The following is a 16,930-nucleotide window of genomic DNA, read 5'->3' on the forward strand; positions in this document are numbered from 1 at the left end:
AGGCCTTATTCTCGGTGAAGATGTCAGTGCTTCAAAGTTTAACCTCGTGACTCAGGCCGTTGCAGGACTTCCCAACGGGAACCGAGTCTGCGGCTTTCATGTCGCAAGGCGTGTCGACCACGATCGACCTGCTTGACCCGACGCAAGCCGTCCGTCTGTCTGTCTCGCATTCCTGCAGGACGAAGAGGAGGAGATTAAACTGGAGATCAACATGCTGAAGAAATACTCCCACCACAGAAACATAGCCACGTACTATGGTGCGTTCATCAAGAAGAGCCCCCCAGGACATGACGACCAGCTCTGGGTGAGCGAGCCGAACTGTTCAACTACCGTTTGCAGTTCTCAAAGCTTTCCATACTTGCCATAATTATTGACAATCATGCTGTAACGTGCGTGTGTGTGTGTTCCGTAGCTGGTGATGGAGTTCTGTGGCGCTGGCTCCATCACAGACCTTGTGAAGAACACCAAGGGCAACCAGCTGAAGGAAGACTGGATCGCTTATATCTCCAGAGAGATCCTTCGGGTAGGTCTGTCTCTCTGTGTCCCCCCCCCCCCCCCCCCCCCCCCCCCCCCGTCTCTCCTTCCTATCGGCGCCCTCTATCCTCCTAAGTGGCTTCAATCTCCAGAATCTCCAGAGTCTACTGAGCTGTGGCAGCTCGGTGACCGGACCTCTCTCTGTTTCCCCTCGCAGGGCCTGGCCCACCTGCACGCCCACCACGTCATCCACCGGGACATCAAGGGCCAGAACGTCCTGCTGACCGAGAACGCCGAGGTCAAACTCGGTGAGTTGACTCCTCGTCGCCGCGGCGGCGCTTTCCCGCGGCAAGGCGTTTTTTTCCCCCCCCCTCCGTCGGTCTCGTGGCCGTCGGTGTTTGGAGCGCGTTGCCGTGCAGACGGTTGATGGGAGCCTTGTGTTCACAGTGGACTTTGGCGTGAGCGCCCAGCTGGATCGCACAGTGGGGCGGAGGAACACCTTCATCGGCACGCCCTATTGGATGGCCCCCGAGGTCATCGCCTGTGACGAGAACCCAGACGCTACGTACGACTACAGAGTAAGACCAAGCACACATGCTACACACGCCCTACACACAGACGCACACTTCATACATACTACACACACACTTTGAGACGCTACACAGACTCTTTATACACACAAACGCACAAAGAAAGAAGACTGAACTCAATCGATCTCTTGCGTGTGTCTCCTGGACGCGTGTGTTCTAACCTGACCCTCTCGCCCTGCAGAGTGATCTGTGGTCTTGCGGCATCACGGCCATCGAGATGGCAGAGGGAGCCCCCCGTGAGTACCTCCCCTCTCTACCCTCCCTTTCCTGCTTCATCCAGCCCCCAATCCCCCTCTAACGAGTGTGTGTGTGTGTGTGTGTTTGTCGTTTAGCGCTGTGCGACATGCACCCGATGCGAGCCCTCTTCCTCATCCCCAGGAACCCTCCCCCAAGGCTCAAGTCTAAGAAGTGGTGAGTAGCCTGCAGCAGACACTTGAGTAGACCGCGTAGAGGCGCAGATGATTCACCGGGCCTGAGCAGCTCACTCTAAAGCCATTCCAAGTGTCCAGAGATCTGAGACTGGGTCCTCTGCATGGCTCTGGTTGAGCTGTGGTTTAGAGGGCAGGCTGCAGGCAGCTCTGCCCAGGGGCTCTGCCTAGCCGTGCTGGGCTGAGCAGCTGTAGCGCACCTGGGCCCGGTTGCGTGGCACACCACATCATACCCACGAGGTTTCTGGCCTCTAGACTACAAAGAGCAACTCAGCCCTGTGAAATGCTCCGTTTCCACTGGCATCGCAGCCTCCTCGAAGACTCTCTCTCTAGGGTTTTCCATGGCGTTCACGGTGTGAACGACCGTTTCTTTTGGGGGGGAGAGGATGTGCTCGAAAGAGGCCGGGCCTCCGAGGGCGGTTTAGGTCACGGGTTTTCAGCCTTCTCCCCTCCCTTCCTCCTCCAGGTCCAAGAAGTTCTTCAGCTTCATCGAGGGCTGCCTGGTGAAGAACTACACCCAGCGGCCCCCCACCGAGCAGCTCCTGAAGCACCCCTACATCCGGGACCAGCCCAACGAGCGGCAGGTGCGCATCCAGCTGAAGGACCACATCGACCGCACCAAGAAGAAGAGGGGCGAGAAAGGTGAGGGGGGTGGGGGGGACCTCGCGCCGCCTGCACCCTCCAGCCGGAACGGAGCCGGTCAGCCTCGCGCGTGCGGCGGGGGGGGTTTCCGCCGATGCTAACTCCCCTGTCGCGTGTGTGTGTGTCTCTCTCCCCATCGCAGACGAGACCGAGTACGAGTACAGCGGCAGCGAGGAGGAGGAGGAGGACCCCCAGGAGCAGGAGGGAGAGCCCAGGTAAGCGCGCGCCCTCGTGGGTCTACGCCCGCCATCTTTCCTTTGAGGTGCACACCAGGGCTGTTCCTCCCGCCCCCCCCCCCCCCCCCCCCCACTGTTTTGACACCGGGCCTCCCTTCTCCACCCCCCCACCCCCCCCAGCTCCATCGTCAACGTGCCGGGCGAGTCCACCCTGCGCCGCGACTTCATCCGCCTGCAGCAGGAGAACAAGGAGCGCTCGGAGGCGCTGCGCCGCCAGCAGCTCCTGCAGGAGCAGCAGCTCAGGGAGCAGGAGGAGTACAAGAGGCAGCTGCTGGCCGAGAGGCAGAAGCGCATCGAGCAGCAGAAGGAGCAGAGGAGGAGGCTGGAGGAGGTAGGAGGGAGGGATGGTGGTGTGGTGTTGATGGTGATATGGGATGGATGGATGGTGGTATGGTATGGGTGGATGGATGGATGGAGCAATGTGAGACAGGCGAAACCCCCAAGTGGGCCAATCTGCGAGAACCCGATTGGTATCTCTGCGCTCCACACCCCCGACAGCTTACTGTCTCAGTGAACGTGTAGCCGAGCACAGACCCATTCGATCGAACCACGTAGCAGCTCGGTGGTGGGAACAATCAGCCGTCCAACGCCGCGTCTCTGAGACCGTGTCCCCCCCCCCCCCCCCCCCCCCCCCGTCTCCATAGCAACAGCGCCGCGAGCGGGAGATGCGGCGGCAGCAGGAGCGCGAGCAGCGGCGCCGCGAGCAGGAGGACAAGCGGCGCGTGGAGGAGATGGAGCGCCGGCGGAAGGAGGAGGAGGAGCGCCGGCGGGCCGAGGACGAGAAGAGGAGGGGCGACCGCGAGCAGGTGAGTCCGGGTCCAACGCGCTCCCCCAGTTTTTTTTCCCCTGTATTCCCCACCAATCACGGAGGCCCTTGCGCTCGATTTGGCAGGAGTACATCCGGCGCCAGCTGGAGGAGGAGCAGAGGCACCTGGAGATCCTGCAGCAGCAGCTGCTGCATGAACAGGCCATGCTGCTGGTAAGAGCCTCCCTCCACCCCCCCGCCTCTGTCTCACCGGGGCGGAAGGTTCCGGAAAGATCCGGTCAGCTTCCCCACAACAGTGCCTTTTGAAGTTCTTCCCACACCAAGCGCATCACTGTTTAACCTTCACCCTCGTTAGTAAGATGACAGTGAGGTCATCGGGGGTTGCTCCACTGCAAGTTTCAAGGGCGTGATTCATGACCAGTATCGCCGGCTAGACATGAGTCATTCATTGCTCTTAAGTTTGTTATTTATCTGAGGATTGCAAATATGTGTTGTGAAAGACAATACTGATATGAGTCATCTGTCATGCTATTTATTTTTTGTGCATCATTCACTTGTTTTATCTTGCTCCCTATAGAACCATTTTCATGTTTACATTTATTCATATATTTGTTTTAATGCAGTTATGTTTTTTTATGTTATGCAGTTATGTTACTGCATAACTGTAGAGGACTCCCACTATAGTGGGAGATTATTATGACGTGCGTGTCACTACATTTAGTCTGTCCAGCTTCCATATCCGGTAGAGCTACAACGTTATAGTAACCAGTATCCCCGAACACACACACACACACACACACACACACTGGCACGCTCTGCATCAGGAGTTCAAATGGCGGGAGCTGGAGGAGCAGAGGAAGGCCGAGCGTCTCCACAAGCGCCTGCAGCAGGAGCAGGCCTACCTGCTGTCCCTCCAGCAGGACCGCAAGCAGCCCTCGCCGTGCCACAAGAGCCCCGACCCCGAGAGAGCGGCGCCGGACTCTCCCCCGGCCCCCCAGACAGGCCCCCCAGACAGCAGCGTTGCCACGACAGCCCCGCTTGCCCCGCTACCCCCCTCCCCCTGACGGTGTCGTCGCTGCGCCACAGATGACAGGGCCACTAGAGGCGGGCAGGGCCGTGTCCGCGGAGGTCGATAAGACTCCCGAGAGCCCCCCCGCCCCCCCGGTCCCTGACAGACGGCGGGAGGACACGCCCCCTGGCGCTAGGCCGCTCCCGCACAGTTGTAGCCTCCCTGAGCACGACGGGCCCGACGCCCTTAACCCCCCTCAGACAGGACACCCAGAGCCCAGCGTAGACCCTGTCTGTCATCCTCCTTGGCCAGTCAGAGAGGTGAACGTTTCCTCTGTGTTCCTCCCCCCCCCTCCTGCTGCCTGCTGCTTCCTGCCTCCTTTCTTCTCTCCCACACTGCCTGGGTGGACGCGACGCGAGGCGGCGTGGTGTGAGCAACGACTATGGTTTTCTTTTTCCCCAAGTTAGTGGTCGCCCTAAAATGGAATCCCTGTAACCCCAAACCCGTTTGAAAGGGTTTGACTCGAGGGGTGATAGGCAGTCATCGACTTCCTGAGCTCTCTTCTTCTTTCCTTTGCGATGTTACAGAGCCACTGAAATGGCAAATCTGTTGCTCTCGTTGAGAGGAAGCAGGGGGTCCAGTCGGAGAAAAGAAAACCACAAGCTCACACTCGCACTGCCTCTAAAACTGAACGAAGGCTGAGCTGTTTTTAATTTCTTCCTCACTCTTGACTATCTTTTTTGCTTGACTATCTGCAGCTTCTCGGCTACTAAAACCTTTTTGAGGATTAAATATTCTAATCTTAATCTCGATTTTGAGCGGGGCGGAACGGGGAAAAGACGGAAGAGTAATTTTGAGAATTTCAGATTAGCGAGACCGTAATCGCGGCTGAGGTCTCGCAGGTTCAGCTACTCTTCTGTCCAGATTAGTTAGCAGTCAGTACTCACGACATGATGGCACCATACATGCCACCATTTGCAATTTACTACCTTTTCAAATATCTCCTTTTCCCTCATTTCATATCATTACCAAGGTTAATTCAAAAAAAGCTGTTGACCATCCGTATTGTAGAACAGTGGTTCTCAACCCTGGTCCTCAAGTACCCCCTGTCCTGCATGTTTTAGAAATGTTGCTGGTCCCACACACCTGATTCGAATGAATGGTCGTTAGCAGGCTACTGCATAACTAGATAACGACCCATTCTTTTGAATCAGGTGTGTTGGAGCAGGGGAAAAAATCTCAAACATGCAGGACAGGGGGTACTTGAGGACTAGGGTTGAGAACCCCATGTCGTAGAAGAATGTAATGAACTCCAATCTGAAGGGCGTCCTGAGGCGTTTCGACTAGATCCAAGTGTTTCTGATGTGGCTGTGGCTTTTCCATGGAGTTGACCTCTGCAGACTGAGAGGGGCTGCTGCATGTAAACATCCGAGGCCCCTACTAACCAGCCTGTGTGTTCCACCTCCCAGAGAAATAGCTTCTGTCTTGTGGGGCAAACTACCTTTTTGACAGTTTTGTGATGTAAATAACATGTTTGTGTCCTGTATTGCCATAATGGGGCGGTGGGGTGGGGTGGTTGGGGGGGGGGGGGGGGGGCGTTCCATTTGTGTCCATGAAAACCTTTGTCTGTTTATTTGTGACTGAACCCGCCCAAGAGCATGCTGGGAATCCTCAGACTAGCTCTGTTTGTTGTCCACTTGTCGTTTTCCTTGAGTGTGTTTGTTTGGGGGGGGAAGTGGGTGTGTGTAGAAGCAGAGACACGAGTGACTCATCCTTTCCCCCACGTCCTCCCCTCCCAGGCCGATGAACGGTACCGCAAAAATATCCAGGGCTCCCCTCAGACTGCCCCCACCAAGCAACCCCCCGTCCCCCCCCGCTCTGAACCCTTCTCCAACGGGGGCTCATCCGAGTCCGCTCAGCCTGCCATGCACCGGCCCATGGAACCACAGGTAACCCTCCTCCCTCTCCACCCCTCCCTCTCCACCCCTCCCTCTCCACCCCTCCCTCTCCACCCCTCCCTCTCCACCCATCCCTCCCTCTCCATCCCTCCCTCTCCACCCCTCCCTCTCCATCCCTCCTCCCTCTCCACCCCTCCCTCTCCACCCCTCCCTCTCCATCCCTCCTCCCTCTCCATCCCTCCCTCTCCACCCCTCCCTCTCCACCCCTCCCTCTCCACCCCTCCCTCTCCATCCCTCCTCCCTCTCCACCCCTCCCTCTCCACCCCTCCCTCCCTCTCCATCCCTCCCTCTCCACCCCTCCCTCTCCACCCCTCCTCCCTCTCCATCCCTCCCTCTCCACCCCTCCCTCTCCACCCCTCCCTCTCCACCCCTCCCTCTCCACCCCTCCCTCCCTCTCCACCCCTCCTCCCTCTCCACCCCTCCCTCTCCACCCCTCCCTCTCCACCCCTCCCTCTCCACCCCTCCCTCTCCACCCCTCCCTCTCCACCCCTCCCTCTCCATCCCTCCCTCTCCACCCCTCCCTCTCCACCCCTCCCTCTCCACCCCTCCCTCTCCACCCCTCCCTCTCCACCCCTCCCTCTCCATCCCTCCCTTTCCACCCCTCCCTCCCTCTCCATCCCTCCCTCTCCACCCCTCCCTCTCCACCCCTCCCTCTCCACCCCTCCCTCTCCATCCCTCCCTCTCCATCCCTCCCTCTCCACCCCTCCCTCTCCACCCCTCCCTCTCCACCCCTCCCTCTCCACCCCTCCCTCTCCACCCCTCCCTCTCCACCCCTCCTCCCTCTCCATCCCTCCCTCTCCATCCCTCCCTCTCCACCCCTCCCTCTCCACCCCTCCCTCTCCACCCCTCCCTCTCCATCCCTCCCTTTCCACCCCTCCCTCCCTCTCCATCCCTCCCTCTCCACCCCTCCCTCTCCATCCCTCCCTTTCCACCCCTCCCTCCCTCTCCACCCCTCCCTCTCCACCCCTCCCTCCCTCCCTTCCCTACAGTAGCCTATGTTGCCTGACAGACAGCAATGGGTGGGACCCAGGTTACTTCCCTATGGATGAAGCCTCACAGACACAAAATAGTTTGAGTCACCTCTGAACACCTCTGGTTGTGGCTGGATATTCTAAGTGCGAGGCCTTGTCTTTTGGGCCCAGTGTGTGAGTGAGTATTTCACCCAATGACCCAAGAGAATCTGGTACAGCACTCCAGACCAAGCTGCCGGTCATTGGCTGCTCTGCCCAGCATGCCCATTTATGTCCTCCCCGCCATTGGACTGTTTATCTGTTGTCCTGGCACCGTGTTCTTAAATGTCTCGCCCCTGTTTTCCGTGTGTAATATCCAGTAGTTTGACTGGGTCCCATGTATTTGTGTCTGCATGTGCCTATGCATGTGTATGTACATGCACATGTATGTTGAAGCCATGCTCATCTACACTCATCTCTGTTGTCCCTTGTCCCTTGTCACCTCCCACCCTCCCTTCCTCCCCCACCCCTCTGTGTCTGTCCTCTCCATCCACCCTTCCTTCCTTCCTTCCTTCCTTCCTTCCTTCCGGAAAGGTCCAGTGGTCCCACCTGGCCGCTCTTAAGAGCAGCGGCGGCGCCGCCCCTGCTCCTCCTCCCCCCGTCGTGTCGCGCTCCCTCTCCTTCAGCGAGCCCGGCGCCGCCGTCGTCTCCAACTTTGCCCACCTCCACCTGCGCCCCCAGGAGCCGCCTCCCCCGCACGCCCACCTCCACCACAAACAGGCACCCTCACCCGCACGCACTGACCCCGCCCAGCCCCACCCCTCCCTCCACCAGCCCCAGCCTCGGGCCGAGCAGCCCGCCCCTGGCATCAGTGAGGAGGTGCCCCCCAGGGTAAGGACAGCCTAGACGGACACCTCCCCTCCCTCCCTCCCTCCCTCCCTCCCTCCCTCCCTCCCTCCCTCCCTCCTTCCCTCCCTCCCTCCCTCCCTCCCTCCCTCCCTCCCTCCCTCCCTCCCTCCCTCCCTCCCTCCTTCCCTCCCTCCCTACCTCCCTACCTCCCTCCCTCCCTCCCCTCCCCTCCCTGCTGCCTCTTAGTTCCATGAGCGGGCTTCATCCCGGCTAGCCTGCCTGCTGTCTCTCAAGGTGTCCCATCTCTGCTTGCGGGGGGGGGGGCTGTGTCCATGCTGCTGTGACGACTGACGAGCCACACCGCTGCCTGGCCTCGAGGCATCACGGCTCTTTCGCTTTGCCAAAGCTCCGCTCTCATCCACTTCCACCCCTCGTCCACGTGCCGCAGTGTGCCTCCATGTCTCCATCAGTGACTTTGTGTGCATTCAGAACGTACCGGAGCTTGCTTATCTAATCAACGGACTGCTGTTGCGTGGCTGGTGGCTGGTGTTTTGTCAATGCTGGTATTGCAGACGGATCGAAATCCTTTCGCTTTCTCATACGGCGTAGGCAAGCATGCACTCGGGTGGCGCGGTATGGCCACCCGCTTGGCCACTTCACCACCCCCCCCCCCCCCCCCCCCTCCGGTGGCCCTAACTGTGAGTGGACGTGTGTTTCCGTGTGCCCCCCCCCCCCAGGTCCCTGTGAGGACCACGTCCAGGTCCCCGGTGCTGTCCCGCCGCGAGTCCCCCCTGCCCGGAGGAGCGCAGGCCAACAACCAGGCAGTGCAGAGAAATGTCGGCAGGTAACTGAAGCCTTCAGGACTTCTCTTGACTGGTTGATGGGTTTTGTGTTGGGAGCGGGAAGCATGTTCCTGTGTTGGGTGTACAGTAGAGGTGACAAGGTGAGGAGGGATGGAACAGTGGCCTTTGGGGGTCTATCTTTGTCACTGTGTGTGTGTGTACATGACGGTTCTCTCCCGTGTGTGTGTGTGTGTGTGTGTGTGTCAGTAACGCGGAGCCTCGTCTGCTGTGGGACCGGGTGGAGAAGCTGGTGCCCAGGCCAGGCAGCGGCAGCTCCTCAGGGTCCTCCAACTCCAGCTCCCAGGCCGGCTCTGGAGAGAGGTTCAGGCCTCGCTGTGAGTCTCACCCCGACACGCTCCGTACACACACACGCACACACACCCACACCTCAAACACGCCAGCTCAGCTGGCCCTCTCTCACAATTCACTTACCAGGAGACGGTAGAAGCTGTTACATTTGACATTTTGATTTATTTAGGATTTTTTTTTTTTATCAAACGGTCCATGTACAGTCCGCTCACCCACCCAGTCACAACCCCCACGTTGTCGGGCATGTGCCTTGGTCTTCTCCTCTCGTACCAAAGTATTGACCTGGTTTACATTCGTCTCCTCCAGCTTCTTCCAAGTCTGAGGGCTCCCCGCTGCAACGCCCCGAGAATGCTGCCAAAAAGCCGGAGGAAAAGAAGGAGTTTGCAAGACCCAACCGGCCGGCCGTGAGTAGCAAACAGTAGTCATGTTGTTTTAGCCGTAGCGAGAGCCCCGCTCTGAACGTTGTCGTAGGCCTGAAATTTTTATATTTTGTCTGGTTCGATTTTTCTACTACACCACCACCACTTTGTAATAGGCTGATGTGGTTAAGCATGTTTAAAAACCCAGTGGAACATGCAACCTGATCATGCCTTTGCTCTGCTTGAACCATTTCACCTCCTGATCGCTGTGACGCCATCGAAACGAGTTTCCCCAGAAACAAAAGCAGTTTGGCCTTTTCCCCCCCGTTTTTGTGTCGAGTCATCGGCTGACCTCTTCCTGGCTGGCCTGAGTGACTCACGCAGTCCCCTGGCCCCGCCCACTCTGTATCTCTGCTGCGGTGACACTTCCCTGTTCACCTGACACCGAGGGATAAGCTTCTGTCAACACTATTGTTTTTTTTTCGTCCGGGGTTTTGCCCCGTAATGCGCACAGACTCCTGGTTGCTTTTAGTGATCCCAGGATTAGCACCTCACCTGGTGTATTGTTAGTCGCCCGCTTGAATCCTGAGCAGTATTCAGTCACTAAAGCCTAGAAAAGCTATGGTCGAAGAAGACAGGAGGAAAGACAGAAGGCGCAGCCCCCTGGTTTAGACATCCTAGAATGGGCGATCTGTGTATGCTGTACGCGCCCCCCCTCACGTGACCTTTGACCCTCCCCCAGGACCTGACGGCCCTGGCCAAGGAGCTGCGGGCGGTGGAGGACGTGCGCCCCCCCAACAAGGTGACGGACTACTCCTCCTCCAGCGAGGACTCGGGGACCACGGACGAAGACGACGACGAGGAGGTGGACCAGGACGGCGGGGAGGAGTCCACCTCGGGGGCCGAGGACTCCAGGGCCGGGTACGTCACCTCCTGACCTTTAACCCCGTCACCTAGCAACTCACCACCTCCCCCGGCTCATTGTACAGACCTGGGTTGTTTACACGCTCCAGAAGGACATCTTTTGTCTCTTTTATCTTCTCAATCAAACCTATCCAGTCAAATAACAAACAAAAACAAAACTGCTAGTGAGGACAGACGTAAGAATCTTAAATATTGAGTTTGAAGCGACACCAAACAATGTTGACCGAATGTATGCAGCTCAACAAAGGATAAATACATATTTGTTGACCCAAGTTCTCGTCCACTCAACCTTGTCCACTCGTGTAGACGACTGAGCAACGGGGAGACGGCGTCCCTGAAGACTCTGCTGGCTGACGACTCTGAGAGCGACCAGGCCACCACGCCCTCCAAGGACGGCACCCTGGTCATCCGACAGGTACACACACATCCGCTAGTTCACTAATCCCAGAGACACGCGCCTGCTCTCGTCCAAAGTGACCATTTATTCCTGTTGTCATTTCTTCACTCACATCACCTGTTATAGACTCATTTTTTTCCTCATTCTCCCCCCCCCCCCCCCATGTTACATGGCTTTTGCTATTATGTTGTTGTGCTGTAAAGGCATGTCACACCTTTTCCATGCAGTGCCAAGCTTGTTAAGTCAGTCGGTGTTGAACAAACAGTTGGTAGAAGAGCGTGAGCAGAGGAGGAAACATTCGCAGACTCTTATTTACGTCATGAAATACACCGTGTGGTTCACAGGCTAGCAAAGGTAGTCAGAGCCCCTCCTCTTCCTCCGGTTGGTCCGAGCCCAGACGCCAAGTTTCCTTGTTCTTGCTTCCAGAGTGCAGGTGAACAAAAGCGCCCGGTCGCTGTCTCCCAGGCTGGGCCAGGGCCCGGCCACGGTCAGCCTCCTCCTCCCCTCGTTCACTTCCACCCGGAGAAAAACGGCTTTGCTGGCGGCATTCACCTCCTCCCAGACCTTATCCAGCAGAGCCATCACCCCCCCTCCCCGTCCACCACCACCTCCTCCTCCACCTCCTCCCCCTCCTCTAGCCATATCAGCCCCGCCATGTCCCCCCAGACCCCCCTGGACAAGCTGACTGTCATGGAGGTATGTCCCTCCCCCTCAAGTGCCCTGTTCTGGATGCTCTGCTCTGCCCACTGCTGGCTGGCTGACTGACCGACTGTCTTTCTGGGCTGTTTCTGCTAACTTGCTTACTACACTGCCTGCTAACATATGGGTGCTCCCTGAAGGGGGAGCATTGCTAGGAGCCAGGGGCTGGCTTGCACTTGCTAGCGCTCTAGAACACTGGCTAAACTGTCATGCTACATGGTGTTGCTGGGATTTGGAGTCCAACTAGGCCTTTATCAAAGCACAAAGGCATATAGCTAAGTTAACTTCACCTCTATGTCTCCTTGGCATTTATGTTTTGTAGTTTGGTTATGGAGTTGGCTTGGGTGGTAGCATGCTTGGTGTGGTGTTTTAACCGGGTGTGGGCTTCTGAAATCAAATGCGGGTGACATTGTTGGATTTGCCAGTGGTTTAGTAGTATGTATTCTACACTAATGCCTGTGTGTGAAGGCTTTTCTCTCTTTACCTGCCTTAGCTTTCATGGAAGACCAGATAATACCTGCGCTAAGTTTAACAACACGGCACACGCACCCAAATAGGCTGATTTAAAACGGAAATGTCTGTGCCTCTCTGTGATGTGGTGGACCAGAGTACGGGAGTACGGGAGTCAGATGGCTGAGCGGTGAGGGAGTCGGGCTAGTAATCAGAAGGTTGCCGGATCGATTCCCCGCCGTGCCAAATGACGTTGTGTCCTTGGGCAAGGCACTTCACCCTACTTGCCTCGGGGGAATGTCCCTGTACTTACTGTAAGTCGCTCTGGATAAGAGCGTCTGCTAAATGACTAAATGTAAATGTAAATGGACCAGGCACCAAAGGCAGCTCATCTAAGTCGATACAAAAGAAGAAAGGCTTGAACATGACGGAGAATGATACAGTTGGCTATGACGGTGGTGGATTTTGATCATGTCATCCATTTGGAGTTATACACTCGCCGTTTCATTTCTTTTTCCGCATTTCACAAATTCCCATCCCTTTAATTTCCTCTTTGGTGTTTCTCATAAGCAATTTTCTCTTCCATGCCAGCTCTGCTTGTGTGTTTATCCTTTCCACTCTTCGCTGCTTCAACCCTACTAGCATAACAGCATGTCAGAAAACTCTTGAATGTATTTCATATTTGGTTTCATATTTTTATCTCTGAAAGGACTTTGCAATTGTTTTATTAGAACAAATGTTACGATATCAAAAGAGCCCAGTTGAGCAGTTTAATGGCTCCCAGGGGTCTGAGATATTGGCTTCATTTCCCCTCAGTTTAAGCTTGTCAGAGGAAGCCAGGCTTTTATTTATAGCATCATTGGGGGAACCGTAGATCATAGTTAGACCTGCACGTTAGCTGAGCCATAAACATCCCCAACAGTGAGACTGGGGCTCAGCAAACTGGACCCAGAAATGGGATGACAAACACGCTCCGCTTCCTCATTAGCGCCATCTAGTGCCCACGCAATCCATAACCGTTAAAACCATTTTGAATATCCCAGCCATTACGATGTAAATCATGTGGCCATATAATATTTGTTTTTCCTCAAGGCCAGAACACTTGTAGGCCATAACTTTGGCCCTGATTTCTACCCGTTCAGCTAATTTAGTAATGTGGCTTTACAGATAAGCAGATGCCAAGTACAGGTAAAGGGCTGTGTGTGTGTGTGTGTGTGTGTGTTGGATCTCATCCCCTTATCTGTGTCCCAGACTCAGTCAGCCAGTAACACCCTCCAGAAACACAAGTCGTCTTCCTCCTTCACGCCCTTCATCGACCCCCGCCTGCTGCAGATCTCCCCCTCCAGCGGCAGCTCCCTCAACAACATGGGTGAGGCTCTGCACGTGTGTGTGTGTGTGTCAGAATTTCTGTGTGTGTCTGCGTGCGTGTCTGTTTCTGCGTGTGCGTGTGTCTCGTCAAGTCAGTTTCTTGCTGATTCTCAGTCGCTTCCTTCGCCCCTCCCACAGCGGCGTTCGGGAACGAAGGGCGCCTCGCGGACGCTCTGAGGGCCGACCCGTCCCGTAAGGGCTCCGTGGTCAACGTGAACCCGGTCAACACGCGCCCGCAGAGCGACACGCCCGAGATCCGCAAATACAAGAAGAGGTTCAACTCTGAGATCCTGTGTGCAGCTCTCTGGGGTACGGACACACTGCTGCTGCTGTTGTTGATGTTTTAAAGAGGTTCACACCCTCATCCAGTAACGTAGCAATTCATTGGCAAACCTACATGGCTCAGTATATACACAGACCTGCGTCACTTAAGTCATTCTTTTTTTGTTGTTCATTTATAAAAATACAAAAAAGACTTTCCAGTCCCAAACATCCTAAAGGGTGTGTTTGTGTGCGTATCCAGGTGTGAACCTGCTGGTGGGGACGGAGAGCGGTCTGATGCTGCTGGACCGGAGTGGTCAGGGGAAGGTCTACCCTCTCATCAGCAGGCGGCGCATCCAGCAGATGGACGTGCTGGAGGGCCTCAACGTCCTGGTCACCATCTCAGGTACCCAGCCTCCGGCCCCCTCTTCTGGGGTGGACTAGCTTCCCCGGGGCCCGCTGCTGGATCACATCCATGGCTCTGAACGACAAATGGGGAAAATGTCCTGTTGTGCCGTGTCACTTGCGATTGTTAACCTCTGTCCCCTTGCATTGACTTTCTCATACCCTCTCCCTGTTCCTCTCCCAGGCAAGAAGAACAAATTGCGAGTGTACTACCTGTCCTGGCTGAGGAACAAGATTTTGCACAATGACCCTGAGGTGGAGAAGAAACAGGGCTGGACCACTGTCGGGGAACTGGAGGGATGCGTACACTACAAAGTTGGTACGTTCCATTCTCGAGTCAACTGGTGGGCCATTCATTGACCAGTCCTAATCAGACCCAGATTCTTCCTGGAGTTCCATTGGTAACCAGCTTACATCTATGTTTATTTCAGTGAAATACGAGAGGATCAAGTTCCTTGTCCTTGCCCTGAAGAACTCTGTGGAGGTCTATGCGTGGGCACCAAAGCCCTACCATAAGTTCATGGCCTTTAAGGTGAACCCCCACAAATAGATGACTCAAAATCCCACCCAAGATACAGTTCCACTCATGAATCCCCACGTGTTATTGGAACAATCCAGCACTTGCCTATCAAGAGTGATCATCAGGCCTCACTTCCTGGTTGCTGACTAAGCTCCTCCCTCTCTGCAGTCATTTGGTGACCTGGTGCACAAGCCCTTGCTGGTGGACCTGACAGTGGAGGAGGGTCAGAGGTTAAAGGTCATCTACGGCTCCTCTTCCGGCTTCCACGCCGTGGACGTGGACTCGGGGGCGGTCTACGACATCTACCTTCCCACACATGTAAGACACCCTCGCCAGGAGCTGAGCTAAGACAGTGTTTGGTGGTTACGATTGAGACCTTGAGATTGTAATGTCACCCGACAGTGATTGCCTTCACTTGGTCTTTGGCTCGTGGAAAGTATTCAGTGCTCGCCTAATCTTGTTTTCTCTCGCTCTCTTGCTCTATTTCTCTCTCTCTCTCGCTCTCTCTCGCTGTCTCTCTCTCATATTCTCTCTCTCTCCCTCCCTTTCTCCCCCTCCTCAGATCCAGACCCACATCCAGTCCCACGCCATCATCATCCTGCCCAACACGGACGGCATCGAGCTGCTGGTGTGCTACGAGGACGAGGGCGTCTACGTCAACACGTACGGCCGCATCACCAAGGACGTGGTGCTGCAGTGGGGCGAGATGCCCACCTCCGTGGGTAAGGGCCCCGCCACGCCCTCAGAAGAAACGCACACACGCCGACAAGCCGAATGTTCACTGCATACCTCACGCGCACAAACACTCAAATCTCACTTCCTGCGTTTCCGTCTGTCGCCGTCTCTGTCACTGCAGCCTACATTAGGTCCAACCAGATCATGGGCTGGGGGGAGAAGGCCATAGAGATCCGCTCCGTGGAGACGGGTCACCTGGACGGGGTGTTCATGCATAAGAGGGCCCAGAGACTCAAGTTCCTGTGCGAGAGGAACGACAAGGTGAGATATCACCCACGCCGCTTCCCTTCCACCCTGTTTAAAACTGTCTTACTCGTGGTGTTGTATTGGATATACAACACCGGGGTACAGGTGTGGCACGCAACTTTTCTTCTTTTCTCCCCCCCTCACTCTGTGTCTCTGTGCTTGTCTCTCTCTCTCCTCTCTCTTTCTTTGTCGCTCTCTCTCTCCTCTCTCCCGGCAGGTGTTCTTTGCGTCGGTGCGTTCCGGAGGCTCCAGCCAGGTGTACTTCATGACCCTGGGCCGCACCTCACTGCTCAGCTGGTAGTAAGGGAACGGCCCGCCAAAAACCTGGAAGACGACAACCATGGAATGACCAACGGAACATGAATACGACTCTTGACGACGACGAAGACCGTAAAACCTTGAAGCCGGACGTGGGACTGGAGAAAACCCGAGCTTTTCCGATCATCTGAAGGAAAGAAGAAGAAAAAAAGACCTGTAACAATCGGAGAGACTCTAGCCCCAAGGGCTCATGGGGTCTGTGTGTGTGTGTCACGTGGCTGTGCTGTCCTCAAGCCCATGAGCGCCGCAGACTGGGAAGGAAAAACCCCTCCTCCCTGGACCCCAAGCCCTGCTACACCTTGACATGTTGGAGCCTACTCCTCCCTCCCCGGTACCACCGCTGTTGGAGATGGGTTCTGGAAACTTCTGTTATTGTAAATTTCTGTTTCATAGTAAAACTAGTGTGCGTGTACGTGTGGCAGGAACGGTGTGCGTGTTCCGTGTGTGTGTGCGTGGGGACCTTTTGTGTACGCGTGAAAGAAAGGCTGTCGATGGGCGAGGAGGGGGCGTTAAAGAACAGGGTCGGGCGTCGATAGATGGGAGGAGCAAGCCTGTTGCACCAAACAGACTGTAGTTGTGTGTTACTGTGTTAGTCCAGGAAATGTCAGGTCACTTTAACAGATCTTTGACAAGGGTGGGCTTCTGTGTCAAAATGTTTCTTGAATCATTTCCTGTAACCACGATGCAAAATGGTTATACAGTTTGTCCACGTTAGCTGTACTTGATTATTGAAATCTCAGTCTTGCCTGTCTTCACTTATTTGGCCTTTCTTTTGATAGGGGCTGTGCTTTGGGGATATAACATAACCTTCCCCCCTTCCATATGTCATCAAACAGAGAGTAATGTATTGTTAGACCGAAAGGACACATTCTCTGTGACTTGTGTTGCATTAACTCACTTGGGTGATGTAGGACAAACTGTGAATTGGTAATAGAGGTTGACATTAACGTAGCATGATGACCAGAAGTGGATTAAATGTCTTGATTGAAATTATATTATATACTCCAAATATTGAAACGTTAAAGGGTAAATTTACAACCCAGTTCTGCAACCACTGGTTTGATTTCCACTTCTTTTAAAGGGTCCCTCCACTGAATTCAGAATGTCAATGGGTTGTCTCTCTGTTCAGAGGGAGATTTAAACTCCATTTCATTTTGATCCTGTGCCATCAAGTGTGCAAGATGTGTAACATCCA

The 16,930-nt window shown here is 55.4% G+C and overlaps 1 protein-coding gene across 3 annotated transcripts; it reads left to right on the top strand.

The window, feature by feature from the left end:
• The first annotated feature begins 156 nt into the window (after nucleotides 1-156).
• Nucleotides 157-15,888, top strand: LOC124474378 (mitogen-activated protein kinase kinase kinase kinase 4-like). 3 transcript variants are annotated; one of them, XM_047030428.1, is made up of 28 exons: nucleotides 157-304; nucleotides 413-523; nucleotides 692-782; nucleotides 922-1,052; nucleotides 1,246-1,300; nucleotides 1,397-1,475; nucleotides 1,959-2,134; nucleotides 2,277-2,349; nucleotides 2,491-2,701; nucleotides 3,015-3,176; nucleotides 3,263-3,349; nucleotides 5,945-6,094; nucleotides 7,648-7,944; nucleotides 8,640-8,746; nucleotides 8,952-9,079; nucleotides 9,360-9,457; nucleotides 10,155-10,333; nucleotides 10,643-10,751; nucleotides 11,160-11,429; nucleotides 13,134-13,251; nucleotides 13,389-13,559; nucleotides 13,774-13,917; nucleotides 14,101-14,235; nucleotides 14,348-14,448; nucleotides 14,605-14,754; nucleotides 14,999-15,158; nucleotides 15,293-15,432; nucleotides 15,635-15,888. In XM_047030428.1, the coding sequence occupies exons 1-28, from the start codon at nucleotides 212-214 to the stop codon at nucleotides 15,716-15,718; spliced, it is 3,810 nt and encodes a 1,269-aa protein (XP_046886384.1). In that variant the 5' UTR covers nucleotides 157-211; the 3' UTR covers nucleotides 15,719-15,888. The 3 variants fall into 3 exon arrangements, with proteins under 3 accessions (XP_046886384.1, XP_046886382.1, XP_046886383.1); XM_047030426.1 differs by lacking the exon at nucleotides 11,160-11,429 and having other exon boundaries at nucleotides 195-304; XM_047030427.1 differs by lacking the exon at nucleotides 7,648-7,944 and having other exon boundaries at nucleotides 195-304.
• The last annotated feature ends 1,042 nt before the right edge of the window (nucleotides 15,889-16,930 follow it).

Source organism: Hypomesus transpacificus, chromosome 12 (genome assembly GCF_021917145.1).
Source record: "Hypomesus transpacificus isolate Combined female chromosome 12, fHypTra1, whole genome shotgun sequence".
Classification (NCBI taxonomy): Eukaryota; Metazoa; Chordata; class Actinopteri; order Osmeriformes; family Osmeridae; genus Hypomesus; species Hypomesus transpacificus.

Bases quoted from the DNA above. Each gene is read 5' to 3' on its own strand.
- LOC124474378 (XM_047030428.1), top strand. From the start codon at position 212: ATGCTGAAGAAATACTCCCACCACAGAAACATAGCCACGTACTATGGT. The intron at 2,350-2,490 runs GTAAGCGCGCGC...CACCCCCCCCAG, and splicing joins GAGCAGGAGGGAGAGCCCAG to CTCCATCGTCAACGTGCCGG. The intron at 14,755-14,998 runs GTAAGACACCCT...CCCCCTCCTCAG, and splicing joins ACATCTACCTTCCCACACAT to ATCCAGACCCACATCCAGTC.